The sequence below is a fragment of the Drosophila navojoa genome, chromosome 2, assembly GCF_054131105.1.
Source record: "Drosophila navojoa isolate 15081-1374.11 chromosome 2, UAZ_NAV_1.0, whole genome shotgun sequence".
NCBI lineage: Eukaryota > Metazoa > Arthropoda > Insecta > Diptera > Drosophilidae > Drosophila > Drosophila navojoa.
Window position 1 is genome coordinate 2,872,550 of NC_142890.1, and position 25,644 is coordinate 2,898,193.

The following is a 25,644-nucleotide window of genomic DNA, read 5'->3' on the forward strand; positions in this document are numbered from 1 at the left end:
TTGCCGGGCTTAGTTAATAATCAACTGTGGCTGCCTGGGCTGGGCGGGTCGTTCGTTCTTCCTACTGTTGCGGAATTGAAGTTGATGTAGTACATCATCAGCTACATTAGTGTGTGTATGTATGTATATGAGGGCGGCGTGTCGGACGCACACACTCGCTCGCTTACGCACACAGAGGAGATCGCGGCTCGGTAATAAATTGATGGTTATTTTCAAAAATCCAATGACTGTCCGAGCGATCGCTGCACAAATCAGTTGAAGAATCGCACTCGAGCGACAACGTTCTCTCGGTCGCGCGTTACAAGACTCACAGCCGATTTCGAGCATGGATCGTGCCCAGCCAGAGTATATGAAATATATTACAGTGAAAGCAAATATTAAACTGTGCTTCACATCATTTGCGCTGGCACATGCAATACATATATACAGCTGTATATAGTGTATATACATATATGACAGACAGAGGCACGAGCAGTTGTTGCTCCTACGACTGGTCAATTCTCCGTGCGGGGTTAAGACCCCGCAAAAGGCGCGATAATCACAATCGGCAGCGATGTCGATGTCGCTCTGTCGCCGACTAAACTTGGAAGCAAAGCTGTGCTGAGACCCCCGTGCAGTTGTTAAACGGCAGCGGCTCTGCTCAGCTCTGTTCAGCTCTCAGTGTGCTTGTAAAGATTTGGTGAGATTTGCCTGCACTGCAGTGGGACTTACTCAAAGGAAAAGTTCTGCTAAACGGTATTGTGTAATGTGAAGTGAAAAGCGCACTGAAAATGGCCTCAACTGAGCATAAAACTAACTGGCTATATAGGTTTGTTTGTGTGTGTGTGTGTTGAGAGTTTTAAAATAGACATCTAATTAAATATAGATTCTATGTAGAAGAAAGGTTTTGGCTGTAAATGAATGCGAAAAATTAACATTTACCTAATCACAAGGGAAAGTTGAGGCTAAGTAGAAAATCTTGTTAGTTAGCAAATGAAATACAAGTGTTTTGCCTGCATGATCAACACTGCATATACCCTGGAATTGTTGAAAATGTGTGGAGAGATATTGATTAAAGTTGAAAGTATTGATATGAGCTCTGAGTCTAGTTAGGGGTTGCTAAATGAGAGCTAGAGATTAAAAAATTATTTTTTATAATAGATCGTATTATACATAGATATATTGTAATCGTTTTTCCAAGTTTTAGCAAATTAGAATTCGGTATATGAAGTTTTATTAGTTGATATTTTCCATTTATTAAGAACCTTCCTTGAAATTCCTAAAATTAGCAATTTATATATATTGATATACAGCTGTGGATTGGGAAACTTACTTATTATTATTATTATTACTATCCCTAAAGCCCAATTGAAAGTATATAAAACTTTATATATAAACATCACTTGATATCGATATGCGAATTCGAACTATGAGTATATTTAAAAAGGGATTCCTTTGGCATTGTAGCTCAATCTATGTAAATCAGTCTATCAACTGGCACAAATTCCCTGTGTAGCCACGCTTATAGGGCATTTCTACAACAGCACTCGCTCTTAATCATTTCACATACTACATGAGTACTGCAAGCAGAGCAGCACAGGAAATTGTGTTAGTCATATGCGAAGTGCTATCAATTGATACTTATTCGTATTGTTAATCTATGTTGTTCACTTGAGAATGAAAATGAAAAGTATTTGCATGCATATAGTTGGTTATTTAAATTTGTTGTAGTTATTGTTTGATGCATCTTGCACACACACACACACGCATACACAACACACACACATACAGAGCACACAACAGACAATTTGTTGCATATTTTTGGACAAGCTTTAGTACTTGACGCAGATACAACAGCAGCAAACTCAATCAAATGGAGGCAAGTGGTAGACAACAACAAGAGCAACAAGAGCAACAACAATAACAATAAACAACCACAACAACAACAACAACGAGAGCAACAACAACTACAATAAGATTCCTGCTACACATTGTGTGTAGTTTCATTCGTTTAAATTCAATTGACTTTGAATGCTCCACAATGGAGGCAAACAAGCGACACACACACACACACACACATACATGCATATATATATACACACAGATCCAGAATCAACGTTGTCTTTTTGTTGTTGTTGTTGTTGTATTCGCTGTTGTCTGGGTTGAAGCGCATTGAGCGGCGCAACGGAAAACGAATGAGGGTCAATTAAGCCAATTTAAATTTAATAAACTTATGTATTATGTGCAAGAGGTTACTAGCCACAGCAATATGCCATATATGACTTGTAATGATACGAAGTAAAAGAGATAGAGATGGGCAGAGAGTGACAGAGAAAGAGAGAGTGAGCCAGAGAGAGAGAGAGAGATAAAGAGAGACAGCGAGCGTGTGAGCACAGACAATCTTATATGCCACAATTGTTTCAATATTTCATTCGTTTTCTGTTTTTTTTTTTGGGGGTTGCAAACACGACTTGATATATCCAAGTAGATTTCTGACTCAGCTGCGTATAGGTTATATATACATTTAACATTCGACTATATAAATTATAAAGTGCATAGTTCAAAATACATTAATATTCTGAAGGCATATGCCGCACTGTCTCCAGCATTCATTTCTGAGAGGTGGACGGGGGGGACGAACGAACGTGCGGCTGGGGGATGGGGGGACAGAATGCCGCACAAATGTTTGATGTGTGTGCTGCCATGTGGTATGTAAAATACACACACACTCACACATATGCATGTATGTGTGCACATTTAGATATGGATATGTAATTGTTATATCACTTGCAGCTCCGTAAAATATATAAAGACATCGTTTAATGATGATTTAAGTGAGTCAGATTAGAATTGTAGCAATTTGGGAGGAAGAGTCAGGAGCTCGAAAGACGTAAAATTTAAGCATTCTCGATAAACAGGAGAAAGATTAAAGCTGAAGAAATTGCTATAAATTGAAAATCTAATTCTAGAACTGAAGAGGTGCTTGTCATTCTCTCTCCCTCTCTGCAGTGGAACTTAAGCTGAAGAACTAGCTCTAATGTCAAAAGAATTCAAATCGAAGTGCAGGCTTCAAAACTGACAGGATAAAGTTGTATGCTATACCGCCCTCCTCTCTCACTCACTCTCTCTCTCTCTTCATCCCTCTTCGATTTTTGAAGCAGCTCTTCATAAGAAGATGACGCACGAAATACGTGCGATAATGATGAAGAAGTCGCTGCAATTGCAGTTGGGAAGAAACTCAAGAGCCACCCGTGCAGCCCATAGAATTATCTTCATCTCTCTCTCACTTTTATGTCTCTCTCTCTCATTATGCAGCAGGGCTTAAACTGAAAAGGTTGCGTAAAATACGCGACACAAGGTGAGATGTCGAGATGTCGCTCTTATAGCAGAAAGAATAACACTGAAGAGGATTAAATCCTTCCCTCTCTCTCACGCGCCCTTCAGCCTGCTCTATCTCTAGCAGAACGTAAGCTGAAGAAGTCACGTGAAATGCGAAATGATTCAAGATAAATAACTCTTGTGCCTTATATGTCTGGGTAAAAACCGAAATGCTCGACTTTTTACTATTTTTCAGGTAAACTAAGCCGAAACTCCTATCCCATAATTGCGGCTGAATTGAGGGCAGGGAACTCATTGTTACTGCAGGTGAATTAAAACTGATGAACTCGAAAATCGCAGAGAAGTAAGCTGGCACTCTTTACAAGGAGGTTAAAAGCTAAAGAGCTTTTTCCAACTGCTGCAGGATTACCAGCGAAGAACTTACTTCAAAAGCAAACGGATTAGGGCTGGAGCGCTGCAGGAGGATTAAAGGCGACGAGGTCGCTCACAAAAGGGGCTTCGAGCCATTGTGACAAGTATGTGGTACTTACCTTGAATTTCTGACGAAAAGAACAGAGATAAAAAAACGTATTGCTTTCCTAAGTACTAGTGCCGCAGGAGTTAGGGTTGTGTCCGCAATGCCTCCTGCTGCCCAAGTGCTTATCAAAGCGACGAGTTTTTCAACGGCAACAATTAAAGAAAATTACCATTTTTTTTTTTGTTTTTTATAATTTTATCATTTTATTACTTTTTAATTGATTTAATAGTATTTTTGCTTGAATAGTTATAAATACTATTTTGCTGACAATTTATACTAATTTTCGCCGTTTGTTTGAATTTTTGCTTTCAGCTTAAAATTTACATATTTCTTGGGCAGAAATTGTCTAAAAACACGCACACACACATACATGTAATTACTAATTAGCTAAACTGTGTCGCCAACAGTGTTCTCTTCTTCTTCCTCATTTCTTCTTCTTCGAATACGAAGACTCTATACACACATACATACGTGCACATTTATATACATACATATATAAATATATACATATATATATATATATATATACGTTTATTTAGGAAGTCAGTGTATGTTAATTCATTAATAAATTAATTAATTACTCAATGCAAATTTAGTTGAGGACACATTTAGCATATGTATATACATACATATATATATACATTTATATATGTATATGTATAGTATCTCTGTTTTGTAGCTTATTCACTTAATACTTTGCGCTTAATTTGTCTAGTTTTGGATAGCCTTTCCATATGTTATAAAACTATTTATGCAACAGCATCGTATATAACATATCATAATAGAATTACATTTATTTACAAATAATTCAACACTATCGTTGCGATTCAGGCGTTACACAATTAAATTCCGGGAAAACTTTCATGCTCTATGAAGACTTTCTTTACACAAAACTAAATTGGATACTAAATCAGATGTATATATATACAAGCCTTACAACTAGATATGCCTATATATAGTGTAAATACATACTTAGCTAGAGTTAAACCCGAATTAAAATTAGACGAAAATCAATAGGTAATACTTTTCATAGACTTGCAGAAATCGGGACATACTTTGTACACATGATATATATATATATGTATATTTAGAGTCGTATATGTTTGTACGATTTCTCAGAAATGTGACTCCCGCAGAACTCTGCTGGGTCTGGCAGAGTGCAGTTCCTGTTTAGATAAACGTGATAACAGGTCATAAATTATTAGGTTATTCGATTTTTCGTTTGTTTTGGAAGGGGTTTTTTTCTTTTTGTTTTTGTTCAATCATTTATTGGTAGTCTTAACACTTAACACACGATTTTTGGGGAATAAGCGATATTTTGATTAAAGCGAAAGAGCGTTAGATATGATTGGCAGTTTCTCGGCGTCTCTCCGGGATATGTTGGTAAGGTATGTATAGAGTGTGTGAGAATATGTATGGATTGCATCGAAAGTGGGCTGGTAGTAGTGGTAAATAATCGTACAACGGATATGTGGGTGCAGCCGAGACTTGGATGCTGCATTCAGTATTCACTAGTTGGTGTTGTTGTTGTTGTTGTTGTTCAGCGTTAAGAGTATTAGACTTGAGTACAACAAATGACAACGAGTTAGGTATTTACAAAATGAGTGTAATGTCGGTTACACTTTTGGCATTGTTACTTAAATTAATAATGCAACAATTACACAGAAATGCTTAAAAGTTAAAGAAGTCTTGCCTCAAACCATGCGAATAAATATATAAATATATATATATACATATAAACAAATATATATATATCTATATATCCACATAAGTATATATGTATATGCAGCTGCTTGGGTATTACGATAGTTAATAATACAATTTGCATTTCTTTACCATTTTGTTTATACACTCACGCACACGCACACGCAACTACATTGATCTATATATGGTATAAATATATATATATATATATATATTTAGAGAGAGTATAGAGTAATTATTGTATGCAGATATGTTGCTTAAATGCATATGTGAAGCTTATATACAACTTTCCTGTATGCGATTCGAGGTGGTCACGACCTCGGGCCGAAAACGATATTCGCTTAATGACGAGGTCACCGATGCATTATTCGGACTGAGCAGGCTGACCTCCATTGGCTGCGGTGTTAGATGATATGATGATGAGGGCGTCGATGTGCTAATGTTATATGTCAACGACCCCAGCGGCGGACTACACGTGGTTATGCCCTTCTTATTGAGGGTCGCATAGCTCTGTGGTAAACGAAAGCAGAAGGAGAAAATGGCCAAGCAATAGAATAGAGTAGAGTGAGTGCCGGCTCCAACCAGATAACCAATATACAATGCGATAACACAAACACATCACTTTAACTAATTTCCGATGATTTCAGCTACTCACAATTTGTTTACTTGGCCGGAACGTGTAGTGGAGGACCTCGTTGCCCGAGTTGCTCAGCAGGCCAATGGTGCTGGCGTCCGCGCCGCCCAGTCCCGCCATCACCCCGACGCTCTCCGCATTGCCCTTGAGCAGCTCCGCATCCCGCCCAGTGCAGAAGTCGCGCGGCATCAGCCGCGTGGCCGGACTGGCGAAGCCCGGCGAGGCGCCCAGTGACTTCAGTGGGCGTTTTTCTAAATTGCAATTGGAATGTGAACGATTCGGCATGGGTGGAAGCCTGGAAGCGATGCACACAGGATAATTAACTTACCATACTGATTGGGTATAACATCGGGATCGGTGTCATCTATATCAGCCTGATCGCCCAGCAGCTGTGAATTGGCTCGAGTGCGTCCAGTGGCCATGGTCAGGCTGTGCCCGTGCCCGCTTGGTGAGGTCCTCGTGCCACTGTCTACATTCACTTCGCTCAGTGCGCCTCGCTCGGCCGCACTGCGATTATCACAATTAATTGGAAGGAGACTGTGGTGTGCCTGGTGATTGGACTGCTCGTTTTGCATATGCCCTTGCCCCTGGCTCTGGCTCTGGCTTTGGCTCTGCCCCTGTCCCTGGCCCTGGCCCTGGCACTGGCCCTGGCCATTCGTGTGCGGTCCGGGATGCAACGGGTCCAGCTGGCAATCAGCCGGTATTGCTAATTGTGTGTGCTTTACGGCCTTCAGATTATTATCGTTGCGGCTGCAATTCAAATGTGTGCATTAGGCAAAGCAGCTGCCCATTAAGCTACCCCATTAAACATACCGATTTGAGAATCTTCTGTATATGGCGGCCAATATGATGCAGGATATGGCGAACAGCAGGCCGCACACGAGCGTCAGCCCGGCCAGGAATGGCGAGAGCGGCACACTGAGCCCCGTCGAGTTGCCTAAATGTGTAATAAATTATGATTACGAAACTAGTTACTCGACGCTTTAAAACTCGATTGCAATGCCCCCAACTCACCCGTTAGCTTTGCCACGCCCTTAAAGTTGATGTCGTCTATAATGGTGGGCTCCGAGCGACCCTTTACATTCACGGCAAATATAATCATGCGATAGGTGGCGGCCTGATCCAAGTTCTCAATGATGAATGTGACAGGTGTGTGCTGCACAGAGGGAGAAATTGAGAGGGAGAGATAGAGAGAGAGAGAGAGAGAGAGAGAGAGAGAGAGAGAGAGAGAGAGAGTGAGAGGGAGAGAGAAGAAATTAGATCATATATGTAAAATTGATTAGAGCTATAAAAACTATTTCAAAATCTCAAACTGATATGAATCTTAAAAGTTGTTTTAATTTCAGTTTATGGCTAATTACATAATGACAAATATTGCTCATTAGATAATTTTCTTAGAATTGCCTATCTTTGGATTGCCTATCAGTAATGTCTAATATTTTTAATGATAATATTCCAAAAACCATAATAATATATTTCTTATGTCAGTCGCTATACAAGTATTTTGTAAGCTCAAACATTGCAGAGTCTATTTTAATATATCTTAGGAAGAACTTAATAGAGCTTAAATGAATAATAATTCTAGGAATTTATCTCAATTAATTTAGAAGGTATTCAACATAAACAGAGGAACCCAAAGTTGCGCTATTCTGATGGCGAGCAGTGTGTAAATATATATAAGCAAATATCTATGTATATCTATGTAATATAACTGACTACTTAGTCAGTTAGTTGGCTTACGTGTATTGTTATATTCCTGGCCAATTGCAGCGAGTTCAGTTCCACCAGTTCGAGCATAAAACTCTGCGGCAAGCCACCATCGAAGCCCTCAATGCAATCCACTTGCAGCGAATCCACCGACTGATTGCTGACCGTGCAATTCTGCAGTGGAAAAGGTCGACCTGAAACGGAATATTCGATAGCTATGCAGGCAGCCAGTTAGATATATATCATCATGTCTATCCACCTGCGGCCACAATCTGAAATACACAGGGGCTCTTCTGTACGCCAATTGAGTTCTTGGCCCAGCAGGAAACGGTGCCGTAGTCTAGATCTGAGCTGGGCGTATAATTTAGCCGTGACATGCCCGTCTGCAACGACAAAAATCGAGAATAATTCTCGTTGTGCCAAATGGATTAAAGTAGCTAAGATCCGTAACTGGGTATCCTTTGAAAAGCTCTTAAGCGTCTTAAGCATCTCAATCATCTTAAAATATCTAGCAATTAGTGGGTTGATTTAAAAGCTCACTCACCTCGCTGGTGTGGAGGCGGGCGGGCAGCTCTGTTTGCTCGCCGGACGAGTTGAAGGTCCACTGGAAGGAGTCGGCAGGGGGCGAGGAGTCCACTTCGCACTTCAGTGCCAATGTCTCGTGTTTGAGGGCGCCCAGCAGCTGCTCGTGGTCGATGGCACAGATGGGTGCGTCTATGGGTCGAAATAAATAATTAAAGCATTTTATTGAAATATTTAATGTCCCGGCAGGAAGTGGCTTAAATAGACCGCACAAATATGGCCGACAAAGGTCTTTAAAACTCCAATGAATTAATTTTGGTCTTTGGCTGCTGCCGCTGCTGCTGCTGCTGCTGCTGCTGCAGTTACCATCCACACTCATTTGAAATACACAAAACCATTCAGAGTCGGAGGCAGTGCCAAACCCGCAGCCAGTGCCAAGAGCCCAGGCCATGCATTCATTGTGCCATAATCTTGGTCATTAACGTGGAGGAGTGGGACCGAGGGTGCCACAAAGGGATGGCGGTACTTTACACCCAGTTACGCCCACGACAACGACCACGCCTACACGCCCACACTCACTTCAAACTTTGGCTGCGTTGCAGATTGGAGTGCGGCCAAAGGAGCCGTGAAGCCCCCTTTCCCGGTTAGCCCAAATGCATTAAGAGACATTCAAGCTCAAGGATTAAATTGTAAATTACATAGATGAGGATACAGGCAATGCCAAAAACTGTGGCTCTGGCCCTCTTGAACTCGCAGTTCACAGATTGTCTGGCCATTTACTTACAGCGTATGCGCAATGTGACCGGATTACTGAGGCCTTTGCCCTCCGAGTTGACAGCCAAACAGGTGTAGGCGCCGGCCGAGGCGCGCGAGACACTTTGCAGGACGAGCGATTGATCCGACAGAATGATGCCCACAGAGATATTGTGCTGCAGTTCCTTGCCCTGCGGGTGTGTGTGTGAAGTGTATGTGGTTGTGGTTTGCGTGAGTCGCTTCATCAATGGCAATGGCAAACATAATAATTATAGCTTACATTGTGAAACCAGGACATCTTGTAGGGCTTCGGATTCGATTGTACAATGCACTCGAAGTAGGCATCGTCGCCCTCCTTAATGTCGTCCGGATTCAACGAGGAGCCCATCTTCAGTATCGTTGTGGGTGGATCTGCGAAATGCAAACAGAATTTCACCTATCGTCTCGTATCTCAGCTGGAATCTGTGGTAATTAGAATTCCTAGCTGGCTGGCCCACTCAGCCACCTCGGGCAGCTTCAGCTAGGTCCTTAAATACCTAACCGGCCACTTACAGTGCACAATGAGACGCCATTTGTCCTCGATGGCGCTGCCTTCGATGAATTGATTTTCTGCCCGACATGTTAAATATTTGCCATCGTCGTCCCGGGTGGGTGTGAACGTCAGTATACTTAGGGATTGATTGTCTGGCTCATTAAACTAAAAAAGAAGCGCAAACAGAGTCCATTAGGAAATGAATAATGAAAAAGAAAGCTGAGGCAAGAGCTAAAGCTCAACCAAAACAGAAATAGATACCGAAAAACGGAAAGCGAAAACCGAGAAACCGAGAAAGCGAAAGGCGAAAGCCGAAGGGCGAACAACGAACAACAACGAACGACGAAAGACCAACGCCTGACCGTCAATCTATGTACAGGGAAATGGCAGCAATTATAAGTACACTGAGCTAGAGCGTATCCTCCTGGCCTTTAACGCCCCGAATAGCCAAAATCAATAAATAATGAGCCAACATATTTACTAGCGCAACAAATTATTCAAATTTAGCAACATCCCAAAGCAGACCTCGTCCATAAATGATGTCGTCTCGTTGATTTCTGGCGAACTTATGAAATGCCAAACGGCCGAGCGTTATTAATTATTTATTAATCTATCTTTACAGCATTCAATTGAAGTCAATAGGGTTTGACAATAAACCTATCAGCAGCTAACGGTAGCTCAAGCTGACTTTATACCCTGATTAATCTGACAGAGAGTTAAGGACAGAGATATACACTGAGAGCTATCATTATAGCGACAGTCCAACACGATAATTTGATATACCTTCTATTGTTCTCTACTATTCTTTTATTTATTCTTTTTTAATTACGACAAAATATCAGTTTTTATAAAATTTACATTCTGCCTGCAGAGGTAGATAAATTGATAGATTGATAGCCAGATATATGTGAGATATCTGACATTGATTTGTTTCTCCATCTAACTATAATCATTTGTCTTATCTTTTTAAGCAATGAATTCCTAATGGCCGAAAAGCTGGTTCAAAATGTTGAGCTATAAAATATAGGCTAAACTAGTTAAGTCCACTAATTTCGAATTTGCTTAATAGAAAATGCTGCATAAATCAGAGCAGAAAATATGTACGAGGTTAGCCTAAAAGTTTTTGAAGCAAATTAAAAATAATTTAAATTTAAATTATTATTCACTTATTCAAAATTGATGTTGTGCTTTATAACTTGGTTCGTCTTTCAGCCTATGTTGACCATACTTTTTTATTCAAAATTTAGTATACAAAATAAATAAGAGGGTGGCTTATGAAGTTTTAAATGCAATTCATTTAAGTGTCATGGAAAATAAACAAATATCTTTAACTAATTATTTTTTTGAAAGCTTTCATTTATTCTATAACTAAAAAAAAAAAAATTGGAAAAACTTTTAGCTATAAAAATTTTTTTTATTTAATCAATGTAATTTTTATCTATTTTTTTTCAACGAAGCTCCACATTATTTTTAATTGAATTATGATTCAATTATTTTACTCATTTATTCTTTTCATCGGAAATCACGAACGAAAATTTTATCTACCTACTTTGAGTATGTATAATTTTTATAGCTTATAATTGTTTTATACATAATATATACTGTATTTTTGTAAGCTGGTAAGAACAGCTACAATGCAATTTTATAGACCACCCTCGCCGTCTGATTAGCAAGTGCTCAACTTTATGCTTCAACATACATAAATCAATATCTAGTCTATTCATGTGGCCCCTTTATTCTCCAAGTGTACCCAAAAATGTTGAACGCTTTATCTATGTATGTAATTTGAATCAATTATGCTTTGTTTATGTTTCCGTGGCCTTAAGGCAGCGCTCGATTGCGCTAATTAGTAATTTACTTAAATGCTGTACATATATATGGATATATATGTATATACAGAATTATTTATATGGGCCTAGAAAGGGAAAGGCAAAACCAACCATAACTTTAACGTAAAATATTGATACATATAAATATTGTGTTTGATTGGAAGCAATTTTTGTAGTTGTAAAAATTGTAAATGGGTCAATTAATAATTGAACTAAACTAAGCAAAACACATGCATGTTTCCACATTATTAATAATTATGCTTTATTGTTGCTAATGGGAGCGTTTAGCTTAGCTGTTCGTATCTATTGATTGCTGTTGGCTTTGTTTCTCTAATGCTAAATACTTACGTTCTTGGTTTGTTTCTTCAGCTGCTTATTGGATTTCCACCAGGTGATTACGGCCGCCGGCTTGGAGCCGGAGCTTTTGCACTCAATGTCGTAGGTGCGATCCGCGGATACAAAGCGATCCTTGGTTAGGATGTGCACGGCAACAGGTTTTACTGCAAGCGGAGAGAGAGAGAGAGAGAGAGAGAGAGAGGAGAGAGGGGGAGAATGAGCTTCAAGTTCTGCCTATGACCTAGTGCTGGCACCTACAGTTGATATCCAGTATGACGACCTTGTTGTTCGGCGGCGTCAGATTCGTGTTGCTGGCGACGCACACGAGCCGCGAATTTAGATGCTGTCTTCCAATATTGGGATAGGATAAATGGTTAATGGTCTTGCCATCGGGCCGCTGATCGAATGACTCATCGATGACCGTGTTATCCAAGTACCAGGTAACGTTGGGGCGCGGCCGACCTGTAACCCATTAGGGCAATTAAATATATATATATATATATATAAATATATGTATATGCATAGAGGAGGAATAAAAGTGGGAGTGGGAGCCTTACCGCCTGTAACTTCGCAGGCCAGAACGATATCGTTGCCCTCGTTAAAGGACTCCACGTTGCTGGTCTTGTCATGTCGGTTGGGCTCGTAGATAATGGGTCTATCCGGTGGCACAATAACAGTTAGGTTTATCTTTAGATTACGAGTGGGCGAGTTACGAAAGTCCACACGGCAGCGATAAACGCCCTCATCTTCAATGCGTACATTGTCGATTTTCAGCTGAGCAGGATGCGAGGTGCTGCTGAAGTGGGCGCGTGTCCCGAATGCCAGCGGCGACGACCACAGACGCGCCTGACCAAATTGACGGCCACGCACATCAAAGCTGCGACAGCAGAGAGACAGAGGGCAGAGGGAGAGAGGGAGAGAGAAAACCGTTGTTGTTAAAATGGCACAGCTAGTTGTTGGCTAACACAAATCTCACTTGTAGATGGGCTCGCCGTCGCCCTCGCGAAACCAGAGCACCATATAGACGGCATCGTCCCGTTCGAGCGGCGTTATATCGCACGGCAGCATCGCCTGCCTGCTGAGGACACCCTGCACCGATGTCAGCGGCACCGGACGATCCAGCTCGTGTATAAGCTCGTCCGGCTCCAGATAGGAGCACGCCGCCAGGCTGCAGCAGCAGCCAGCCAACAGCAGCCGGAAAACTAAATGCAGCATTGTCATATATTCAGTCCTGCGCAGCGGGCAACTCCGACAGCTTTGATGGAGCTCTTGTTGCTGTTGTTTCCGCTGCTGCTCCTGCTGCTGCTGCTGTTGATGTCTGATGTGCTCCTGGGGGCAATTGCAATCGTCGTGTTCGTTGTTGAGCTTTGCATCCATTTTTGTGCTTCTTTTGTTGTTTGCTTATTAATTCATTTAAGCATCAAGTGCTTACTGCAGTCGCATTCGAGTGGAGATTAAGTGTCTGTGTCAGGCTGCTGAGCGACCATCTTGGCTGGCTCCTGGCTGTGGACAAAGCGCATATGCATGACTTGTAATACCATTCACAATGTTAAGACCTTGCCATCGCTATTCTCTACCCAATTTAGTTGCATCTCAAAGCACTAATTAATTATATTATTGAGCGAGTGCCCTGCTGAGGCAGAACATAAAGGATAATATGTGCCTACTCGAATGTAGCATCGGCATGCCGAAGTCCTGATTTTCATTAAGTTCCCTTGCCTGGCATTTGCTGCTCAGCTCTCGCATTAATTGTATTCAAATTATGAAGCGCAATTGAAAGTGAAATTTCCAAATGCTTTGCGACATTACAAGCTACTTGGAAATATTAACTTGAGCAATGTGAATTCAATTGTAAATCTCTGAGCTTTGTGTTCAGATGTAGTTGATTAGGTTTCCATAAAGTTGGAGTAAATATACATATATGTACATATATACATATATATATATATATATAGCTATTTATATAATTGGCTTTCATATAGAAGCAACAAGCTTTTGTCCACATAATTTCATATATTTAAAGCGTGTCCATAGAACAGAAATACATTTGCCAATAGCTATAATTCAGCATTCAGCATTTCTAGTTATTGATAAGATCTATGGAATATTTAATAAACTTTGCCATTTCATTGTGAAACACTGCCTTTAAATATATGGAATTAATTAAGAAATGCTACTGAAATATTCGACTCATTTGTTAGTGGAGAATTTCAGCATTCGTTCCGTTTAAGCATAATTTAGATCTTAAGCTCTGTTCGCTAATAACATTAAAGAAGACACAGGAAAAAACGACAATTTGACGGCGATCAGCTCAATTGAGCTTTGTGAGTGAGGAAACTGAGGGAGGGGCTCTATTTGAGTGTTTATGGTCATTAGTCATGATATGATGATGAAGTATGATAATGATGGGTAGTAACGAGGTGTGCTTACAACAAGTCAGCTCTAGACGAAGTTTCACAACTTAGAGAATGACTCTAGTTAACCGAAGGGATTATGTGATTTGATTGCCTTCTCTTATTTCGTCTAGGGCTACATCAACTCTCTAATTTGCGCTTAAAGGGTCAATGGAGTCAAAGAGATGAAGCTTTTATCTTAGAAGAACAGCCTAGTTGAGACATGGATCTAACTTCATCAAAGCAATTACGAGGATAACTAAAATATATCTATTTTAATAATATTTCTATGTATATATGTATATTATATAAATATATGTTATATAATATATCACGTAGTGAATTATTTTATATTTATTTGTATTTTTAATATACATAATTATATAATTAAATTTTATATATATTTCTATGTTTATTTACATATATAATAATGTTGCCATATAATTAATCAATCGCTCTGATGTCAGAAACATGAAACTATTCATTGTGTTTGGCACAGCAAAACAAATCTTTATTATTAACATTAGCTAATAAATAGTTTGACTATCCCAACATTTTATGATTTATTCTTAATATTTTAACAAGCCTGTGAACAAAACAAATTTTTACAAAATTTAGTCACATATATCTCTATTAAAAAATCAATTAAACTCAATAAAAACGAAACAAATTTTGAGGCAGAACGGAAATACCCTTTCAAGTCTGCAATCAAATTATAAATAAATAAAAATAAAAATAAAATCGCCTCACACTAAATTAAACACAAAGAGCAAATCTCTGGCAGCAATTAAGGAATTTGTTGAGCAATGTTTGAAAATATTAATATTTATATGATTGATGCTCGGCTGGCTCTAAATTTCAGGTATTTGTAGCCAGAGCAATTTGTGCCAAGAACAAAATCCTTTTTCCGGCTTACAATTTGCACTTTTATTGCTCTCCCTTTTTTTTCTTTCTAGCCAACAACAATTGCGACTATTTGCTTGCCAGAGCGAAAGCAAAACCAAAAGCAAAATCAAACGCAAAGCTTATCAACTTATGATTTCTGTATAAATCTTTGCTTTTTGATGAATGAGCTCATGGGCATGAGAGAACGAATTCATGACGTGATTGTGGTCAATCGTTCAATAAATATTGGGTAGATTCTAGTTTTCTGTCTTTTTTTTTTCTGCTTTGGCTTTTGTTTCTTTGTCATTTCTAGGTGCTTTTGCAACGCTTAAGCTCAACTGTCAGCATAATATCTTTAAAAATGTAGAGTCATTTATTTGGCACATGGTTCGCATGGCCAAGAAGAGAGACTGCGAACAGCTCACATAAAAAAAAAAGTAATACGTATACACATACATATATATAACTTTGTTAGACTGGGGCTAAGAAAGTGTAAGCATGAATGGTTCGCTTCCTCAATCTAATATAACCCCACCCAGGCATCTCAACTTCTCATCTTGGCCATAAATTGTGCTTGAACGGAATGCGACACAAAAGCTACTCTAGCAAACAACAACAAGAGTAAGAACAACAACAACAACAATGTATGTCTGCTTGCTCTCTATAAGGCTCCTCAGCTCAGATCTCAGCTGATAAGACAAAAGAGTTATGGCGCTTTTCACAAACTTTTGAAGATGTCGTGGCCAATCAAGCATAGCTCATGATTATACGTATATCCACAAGCACTCAAAGTTATGGCCATAATGCCCCTTTATGGACATTTAATATTATAACTTAATTAATTATTACGATATTCTAGACAACGAAAAAATGCCAAAAACGAAAAATAAATAAAAATAATGTGTGGCAGCCACAATTTGCCTATGAATATGAATTCAGTTGATTATTGTTGGCTACCAGCGCAGACAATGGGCCCCTGGGCCAAAGGGGGGCTAGTTTTTCAGCTTTTCGAGCTTGAATATGGAATTTGAAATGCCAGCCAGAGATTTGTACTCAACCGGTTCGGACTAATGTAAAACATGTATCAATGAACTTGAATTCTTGCTCATTGGAAATTCATTAGGTTTTATCTAAACAAAAAAGCTGCCTAAAAGCCAAAGGGAAAAGATAACACAAATAATAAACAATAGAAGCGTTGATTTATTAATTATTTTTATTACTTTTTATTTGATTTGATTTTTTAATTTTTTTTTTTTTTTTTTTTTTTTTTTTTTTTTTTTTTAGCAATTTTCGTAAATTGTTTTTAATGTGATTTTCAAAGCAATTTAATTGACAATTTCCATTTGTGATTATTTTCTTGGCAAATCAAATGTTTGTGAACTTTGCTATTTGCATTTGTAGCCATGGCTACGAGCTACCAGCTACCAGCTAGCAGCAATGAGCTGTGAGCTCTGGGCCAGGGAATTTATGTAAATTTGAACACAGTTCGCTTACACTCGGCTACAATTAAATATTCGCCTGCAAATGGCCAACTTAAATAGTGCTAAGCGTTTTCTAATGGAAGCAATTAAAACGCTTCCCGCCATAAAAAATCATTTTAAGTGCGGCGCATCTACATACATGTAAGTGTGTGTGTGAGAGATGGGGAACTAGTAAGCGAGGCGCCGAGGGCGAGCTGAGTTGGACTGGGGCGTGTCATTCATTGGCACATCTCGCAGCGAGGTGCGAATTTGTTTTTCAGCATGAGAGCAGATCAAAAGATATTTGCATTTTAAACGCAGCCAGAGGTGCCAAACACACGCTTTAATAAGAGCAGCAGCAGGAGCAGCAGCAGCAGCAGCAGCAGTAGAGGTGCTACACAGAAAATTTACATGGCATGACGAGGCCTGAATACACTAACGAACAAGGGAGATATTTAAGTGAAGTAAGGCAGCATTTTGAGTCATTGTAGAGTTCATTTCTGTTAGTTATATTTTTGTTTACTAGATTACAATTATATTGAAAATTGCTAGCTTCAAAATGTGTTCCATAATTTGTTAATCAATAATCCTATATACTCATACTAATTAATACTAATAGTTCTACGACACATTAGCTAACTAATTCTAATGAATTTAGCTAAAGTTTAATCAAGCTTTTCTCAAGCAGAAACACCTTATACAACCTTTCCAAAAATATATTAATTTTTAATTACCATAAATGAATGTGATAGTAAAATTCTATAATGGATTTTAGTCTAAAACTGAATAATTTGATTTTTATAATTCATTTAAAACCAAAACAAAATTATTTGATTTATTTTAATGGATTTTATATAATATATTTTAGTTCAAAACTGAATAATTTGATAGTTAATCGCCTAGATCAATCAGATATATCAATATCTCCAAAATAATATAATAAATAACTTAAATGCCAACCAATAAATAATATAACTATCTATCATATATATATAACATTTAGCATACTCTATATAAGTCTCCGTTAATATGTTGCATATGTTAAAAAAAAGTTTACCTAGTAAACTCTAATATCCGAAATAATCAGATTTTATTAGGCTCAATTTGATAGGACACGTATCCATATCTGTTTCAATCACATGCATCAATATATGTATGTATAAATAATGTATGTATATGTAATAAGCTAATGCACTTTAGATATACATATCTCTGTTAAACTGCTACATGTGATAATAAATATGAATTCAAAAGTCAATGATAACTTTGCTTCAGGTAGTCAAAAGTTCAATATGAATTCTCCATTTCTTAATCACCATTACAAATATTAATAAATGTTTATATACAGAGACACATAGACTGATTATTATCTGAATCCTATAATAGATCTTATCTGAATATTATTATTTATTTACATTTTACATAATTTCATAAATATTCAAAGTAACCTTGATTAAGGGAAATCTTCGCAAACTCTGATTAATAGTCTAATCTCTCTTCAGAGTTATATATATGCTTATAAATATATACAAACTAACTAACGAGGCAACTTGATTCAAACTTTAGTCTCGAACTAAAAGTTAGCAAAAGACAAATGCCGCAATCTAATCGCATCAACAATGTATATAATTATCTAATGGCCCATTTATAATCCTGCTGCTCTTTAGCTGGGTATCCCAGTTCAAGTGTTACGTAATTTCATCAAAATGCTGAGCAACCTTTGATAAGGGTATTCCACTAAACAACAACTGCAGGTTTGTCGTAGCCGCAGGCGCTTTTCCTCTGGGAGCGCCTGTTAGCCTGTTTGCTTGTTTGCTCAGATTCCTTGAGCATATATACACACGCATTAAAATATATATGCATGCAGGCATGTATGTATGAACGTATATCTTTTACATATTTAATATATGAGCGGTTAAGTTTGTTAACGGCCTGATGGGGCAGCCGGTTATAAAGGCAGGCGTGTCGGTCGCTTTGACTCTGCGGTTTGTTCAAATCGCCCGTTGTTTATTTGCTGGCCATTTTCAACAAAAACACCTTCAGCTCCAGTACAAAAACAAAAAAAAAACATAGAGAAAAAAATATGATACAAAACCGGTTGAAGCATTTTTCTTCACAAGTTCGATTTAAGAAACAAAAAGCAAAAACAAAGTTGTACACGACGCTTTTAAAATGCTAAAAGATGTTTGGGCTCCGAGTGGCTGGCGCTGCGGCTCGAACGCTGTGGTGTTGCTAATTAAGATTACAGACATTGATACTTTACGGTACGCAGTGGCACGTACAGATGCACAGACAGACAGACGGACAGACAGACAGACAACAAGAGAGACAATACATATACACAATACATAGTCAAGTGTATTGAGCTGTGTTTGTGTTTGGGTTTTATTAGCTGCCCAGCAGAGCAGCAGAGCGGCAGAGCGGCAGAGCAGCAGAGCGGCAGAGCAGCAGCCTGGCCAGTTGATGGCATACTAAGGTGCTCTATCAACATCTGACAGCGGCTGAGGGCCCTTTTGGCTTATTAATTATGTAGCTTAATTTGCGATTATGCAGATATGAGCATAAATTTTCAAGAGTAGTATAAACCTGACTGACTGACTGACTGATAACTCACCAGTTTAATATATGTGCATACTCGAAATTTGTTCATTCAATATTCCATGTTGTTGTTGTAGTTGCTCTTCGTATATTTGATTATGTTTTAGCTGCTCTTAATGTTTTTGTTTGTGTTTTTTTCATATACATATATTTGATATTCTTTAGACTACCTGCTGATTAGTTTATAAGATCGAAACGCGAGACACGCCGTCTGAGCTGCGATTTTATAATGAAAATCGTATGCATAAGTATATAGTATATATAGAGAGATAAATGTATATCTATATGTATATACGTTTGTATATTAGGGCAGATATTTATTTATATGTATGCCTGCTTTAATGAGACATTTCTTAACGAGCGCGCACACTTAATTGGCCAAGATTTACGTTCACGCTTTAGCCATATCATTTTCCACTGCACACTCACAGGAGCAACACCAATATATTGTTGTTGTTGCTGTTGTTGGAGGTGTTGTTGTCGCTGCCAAGTGTAATCAAGTGCCACTAAAGATCTCTTGAATCTCTCTCGTTTTGACAACTATTACCATAACAAATCAGCGCGCCTGACTGTGACAGCCCAATTGAACTGCACAGTCAACTACAACAACTACAACAACAACAACGGCCATGGCAACAACAACAACAGGAAGCCGACAAAAAAAAAACTGACAACAGCAAAATATTTACACGGCGCAACTATCGACAAAAAAAAAAGGAGAACAAAAATATAGGAAATGTTGAGGTAGAACGGATTTCGTTTGGGTTCGGCAGAGGTTTGCCGTGCTTGGGATAGTGGGAACTGCGGCTGGCTATAAGCCACCAATGCCAACGAGTCAACGTAGCCGTTGCCGTGAGCGTCACTAAACCAATTCCCGCAGTGACAACGAGGCTGAAGCAGGCTGAGAAGGGCACAGGGAATGGGGTAGCGGTGGGTAGAGCTGGATTGAGGTGGGGTAGAGGTCGGTGCTGGGGCTAACCAGGACGAGTTGGTTGACGAGCCGCACTGTGGCAGGAGGCGCTGCTACACGGCCACGTTCACGGGCCGTGCCTGGGCTTATCCTTGTGTCTGTATTCGCCGCTTTTTATGCCACAGTCGTAAATTCCAATTATCGACGACGTCGAAGCACGGCAGCAACAGCACACACCAGCAATGCCAGCTACGCCAGCAGCTAGCCTCCGCAGAAGCCGGCGTCGAAGTTGTCGAGTCGCTCGAGTCGCTCGAGCCGTCGAGCCGTCGACGAGCTCTGTGAAGTGGAGCGTTTTTCAAAGTCAGAGCCCGGCACGCGGCACACGAGCCCGGCGTTTTATTATTATTATTGCTGTTGTTGTTGTTGTTGTAGCTGCTGTTGTTGTTGTCGTTTTTGTTGCTATTTTAGTCACAGTTTTGTTTCGTTTTCATTAATATATTTAAATTTTGGGTAATCCTTGTTATGCGGCAGCAGGTAATGCCACGCAAAACCGAAAAAAAACCCGAAATTGAAATTGAAACTTGGAATTGGATTTAGATTTGGTTTTGGTTTTGGCTTTTTATTTTTGCACACACTTTTCTTGTTGTTGTTGTTGTTGTTGCTGTTGATGCTTGGGTCAATATTTGTAGTTATATGCGGATATATGAATTTGTTGACTATTAATTAATCAATTTCGCTCATTAATTTGATTGAATTTCGGTTGGGCGAAAGAAGTCACTGAAGTTTCACAAATACCTTTCACACTCCTCTTTCTCTCTCTCTCTCTCTCTATCTTTCTCACAGACGCACACGCAAACACACACACACGCTCAGTTGTAAGAAAACATTACGCTGCCTGTGTGTGTGTATGTGTATGAGCGAGTAGAATGCGTGCGTGTGTGTGTGTGTTTGAGTTCGAGTGTGTTTTGGTATGCGCTTTAAACGGATACCCTAAAGCGAACGCATTGGGCTACATTTCAACGTAGGAGCGCAGAGTCCGTGTGCAACATGTGTACCGTTATAGCTTCGCGTATCTACTGGATACACGACTTCAACATCGTCACACTCGTCGCTGCCAACGCGTCTCTGCTTTGATTTTGTATTTCGAATTTTCGAACTGCCGGAGCGACCAAAGAGAAAATCTAATTGGAATTCGAATCAGCAGCTAAAGAGCTCAGCCCTCACACGAGCTACTTAGAATATGTGTTAAGTTTAGTGCCTTTGACTTTGTTGATGCCATTGTTTTTGGTGTAGTTAGAATATCTAAGGCATTTTTTAAATTATAGAAGAACAAACAACATGTTACTTTTTAAAAAATATTAAATAATATACGAAAAATATATAAAAATACTCACATAAAGCTGGCTTGCTTGCAGACTTATATCTAGGAGATAAGACATATATTTCATATATAAAACCTATAGCCGCATATAATACTTTTCAATTTATTTACAAGTCACAGCCCATTCATAAATCTCGATCGTAAAACAATATTTAATTCAATAGCAGCAATAGCAAAATTTAAGCTAATAACATAACAGTCTGTTAGCGGCCAGCAGACGTTCACTGTTAAGCGAGTCTGTTTCAGCTACAGCTTTGATTTTTCGAACTTCGAATAAGAGAACTTAACAGTGCAGCCAAAGAGTAAACAACGCAAACTTGGCGATATTCGAACTGGTTGTTGACAGCATTAAATATCGTAAATGTTTTTTGATGATAACGGCTGCGACTGTTAAGATTCGAAAAGGCCAAACGAGTGCAGTTGGAAAAGAAAATTAATTTGGAAATGCAAGAATATAATAAAAAAATAAAAAAAAAAAATATTTAAAAAAAAAATTGAGTCCATAAACTAAGCCAATATTATATTTTTATTATATAGAATGGGTATTAATACCAAATTGAATCAAATTAGATTATTTAGGAATTTTAATTATAAAATACTATTAATATAATATTGATTATATTTAAAGTTTGTAGTTTTCTGTGAATGAACACGTAAAATCACTTCGCGCTCGCCGCTTGTTCAATTAAAATAAACTAGATATATCGTACAAAAACAAATTTGAAATGTTTCGACGATGAGCTTTAATGTTTTTTAAATCATTTTGCATATATTAAGTGCCCAGCCCAATTCAAATGACTTTTGAACCATTTAAGAGACATTTTATGGGCCAATATAAATAGCCGGCTATATGCGATTGGCGACCATATTCAACGGGTTTTTAATTGGTTTCAATGTTGTTGCTAATTAATTGCTGAATTTGTTTTAAACAAACCAATTTGTTACAGTTTTACAGCTCTGCAGCAATTTTTTATTGTTGTTGTTGTTGTATCGGATAATTGAGCATATGCTGAAATCAAATGTCAAAATGGGCTTAAACAAGCAACAAGCGAAGCCAAATCATAGAATATATCCCATATACATATATATATCTATATTCATATATATTTATATGTGTATGTATAGGTAGAGCATTTAGAGCATATTTCATTGCATCACATTTGGCCATTTGCATATTTGCATAAATTAAATGCAATTTAAATTCAAAACTCTCTGCTCTTATCTGGGCAAATAAACAAATACAATATTGAATGTATAATGATAATTAAATTGGTTAGACTTGGGAGTCGGCGCACATATAAATATTGACAGCATTTGCGTTAAAGCCAAGAAATCATTGGGCCCACAAATTTGTTGCTGGCAAACAGTTGAAATTCGAAAATAAATCCATTTGATCGCCCGCGTCTACTCGTATAATTTGGTATCAATCAATATGTTGAGCCGCTTGTATAAATAAATTCTCTCAACTTCTGAAGTAGATTTCCATAATTTTATTTTGTGTGTTGGCTTCATTTTTGTTTTGGGTTTTTTTTTCGAGAATTTTTTAAATTTTTTTTATTTTGCAGAAAACAATTCAGTCTCATACAGCCAGATGTTATTCATCATGTGGCTTTGTTGTGCCTTATCGTGTGATTGATGCGCCATATTCACACGATTCGATATCGGAAAGGAAGTAGTAAAGATGCTCAGCCAATTTACAAGAACAAACACACGAGTAGATGTGCTCACGCGTACACTGAGCGAAATGCGTCAAGAGTTGAATTATGAATTGTGAAACTAGAATTGTGGGGCTTCAAAGAAGATTCGATTGGCCTAGAGCTGAGATGTTTGCAGCATAAATCAAACTTGAACCTGATAAATTCAACGGAAAGTCTACACTTTTTGGCTGAGTGTAAGTGAAAAAGCCAAAAGGGAGTCAGTCAGAGTTACATATACATATGTAAATATATATTCATTAGAGTCATTTTTAAAGCTGATGCAAAACTCTTCAAATTTCGTCAAGTTTACTGCGCTTGGCAAACTCACAAGCTTTTCGCTGAGTGTACATTACATATATGTACATATATTGGCTTAAAGTACATTATGACCACCCATATGTACATATGTTTAAATGGCTCGAGTGCAATCACCTGGTCCACAATCGGAACGGGTGCATTAAATCGTTAAAGTAACATATACAAATTAATGCAAACAAAAACACGAGTGCTTCCATTCCACAGGGAGAGGGAGAGTGAGAAGGAGAGGCAGAAAGAAAGTGAGAGGTAGGGCGAGGGGGACTATTTTCCATATTTGGAGCTGGGGTGGCGCGGGGGCGGATCTTGTCAATAGTTACGACTTTCTGATGTGCCATGGAATGCTAAACAGATCAAAAGCCCAGGCACGAGCGACTGCGGCACGAGGTGTGAGAATTCTCAAGTGAGCTGGCCATGCACTCAGCTGCCTGCAGGCAAAGTCCCAGACGACGACCCTCTCTCTCTCTCTCTCTCTCGCTCTCACTCTTTCTCTCCGTCCTGCTTTAGGAAGAAATGCAGCTTCGTGGACTTAGCACTGGGGATTTGTGGTTTATTTTTGGGCATCCATTGTGTTTGGCTGGCTGCCCGCCTGCTAGCCTAGCTGGGCGAGCTCATAAAATAGGTGTGGTCATATCATCAATAAATATTCTTCCGATGCTTCAATAAAAAGAAGAGCAACGAGCAAATTAGCTAGAAAAATACTCAAAAAAGAAGAATGTTTAGAATTGAAAACAGTTGCACGCTGTGCGCCCTAAAAATAGCAACGTCAATGGCATCCGTAGGTAAACAAAAGAAAATGCACCACATGAAATGCATCTGCATCTGTATCTGTATCTGTATCTGTATCTGTATCTGTATCTGTATCTGTATCTGTATCTGTATCTGTATCTGTATCTGTATCTGTATCTGTATCTGTATCTGTATCTGTATCTGTATCTGTATCTGTATCTGTATCTGTATCTGTATCTGTATCTGTATCTGTATCTGTATCTGTATCTGTATCTTGTATCTGTATCTGTATCTGTATCTGTATCTGTATCTGTATCTGTATCTGTATCTGTATCTGTATCTGTATCTGTATCTGTATCTGTATCTGTATCTGTATCTGTATCTGTATCTGTATCTGTATCTGTATCTGTATCTGTATCTGTATCTGTATCTGTATCTGTATCTGTATCTGTATCTGTATCTGTATCTGTATCTGTATCTGTATCTGTATCTGTATCTGTATCTGTATCTGTATCTGTATCTGTATCTGTATCTGTATCTGTATCTGTATCTGTATCTGTATCTGTATCTGTATCTGTATCTGTATCTGTATCTGTATCTGTATCTGTATCTGTATCTGTATCTGTATCTGTATCTGTATCTGTATCTGTATCTGTATCTGTATCTGTATCTGTATCTGTATCTGTATCTGTATCTGTATCTGTATCTGTATCTGTATCTGTATCTGTATCTGTATCTGTATCTGTATCTGTATCTGTATCTGTATCTGTATCTGTATCTGTATCTGTATCTGTATCTGTATCTGTATCTGTATCTGTATCTGTAGGATCTGTATCTGTATCTGTATCTGTATCTGTATCTGTATCGTATCTGTATCTGTTATCTGTATCTGTATCTGTTATCTGTATCTGTACTTCGTATTGTATCTGTATCTGGTATCTGTATCTGTACGTATCTGTATCTGTATCTGTATCTGTATCTGTTATCTGTATCTGTATCTGTATCTGTATCTGTATCTGTATCTGTATCTGTATCTGTATCTGTTATCTGTATCTGTATCTGTATCTGTATTGTATCTGTATCTGTATCTGTATCTGTATCTGTATCTGTATCTGTATCTGTATCTGTATCTGTATCTGTATCTGTATCTGTATCTGTATCTGTATCTGTATCTGTATCTGTATCTGTATCTGTATCTGTATCTGTATCTGTATCTGTATCTGTATCTGTATCTGTATCTGTATCTGTATCTGTATCTGTATCTGTATCTGTATCTGTATCTGTATCTGTATCTGTATCTGTATCTGTATCTGTATCTGTATCTGTATCTGTATCTGTATCTGTATCTGTATCTGTATCTGTATCTGTATCTGTATCTGTATCTGTATCTGTATCTGTATCTGTATCTGTATCTGTATCTGTAT

General features: G+C 38.4%; 1 protein-coding gene and 1 long non-coding RNA gene across 4 annotated transcripts; one reads left to right on the plus strand and one right to left on the minus strand.

Annotated features, from left to right (window-relative positions):
* Nucleotides 1-7,147, plus strand: LOC149092043 (uncharacterized). Its single transcript, XR_016197662.1, has 3 exons — nucleotides 1-735; nucleotides 3,554-6,103; nucleotides 6,187-7,147. It is a non-coding gene; the product is annotated as an uncharacterized LOC149092043 (long non-coding RNA).
* On the minus strand, nucleotides 4,515-21,172 carry side-IV (sidestep IV transmembrane protein). 3 transcript variants are annotated; one of them, XM_018111961.3, is made up of 17 exons: nucleotides 20,894-21,172; nucleotides 19,205-19,404; nucleotides 12,829-13,355; nucleotides 12,410-12,729; nucleotides 12,111-12,314; nucleotides 11,865-12,016; nucleotides 9,708-9,852; nucleotides 9,436-9,566; nucleotides 9,187-9,346; nucleotides 8,425-8,594; nucleotides 8,140-8,263; nucleotides 7,914-8,074; nucleotides 7,188-7,329; nucleotides 6,987-7,110; nucleotides 6,502-6,923; nucleotides 6,195-6,424; nucleotides 4,515-5,001 (listed from the first exon to the last, which is right to left on the minus strand). In XM_018111961.3, exons 3-17 carry the CDS (start codon nucleotides 13,227-13,229, stop codon nucleotides 4,951-4,953), a joined length of 2,937 nt encoding a protein of 978 aa, XP_017967450.1. In that variant the 5' UTR covers nucleotides 13,230-13,355; nucleotides 19,205-19,404; nucleotides 20,894-21,172; the 3' UTR covers nucleotides 4,515-4,950. The 3 variants fall into 3 exon arrangements, with proteins under 3 accessions (XP_017967450.1, XP_030241992.1, XP_089121644.1); XM_030386132.2 differs by having other exon boundaries at nucleotides 4,515-6,049; XM_089265518.1 differs by having other exon boundaries at nucleotides 4,515-6,114; nucleotides 6,191-6,424.
* Between the last annotated feature and the right edge of the window lie 4,472 nt (nucleotides 21,173-25,644).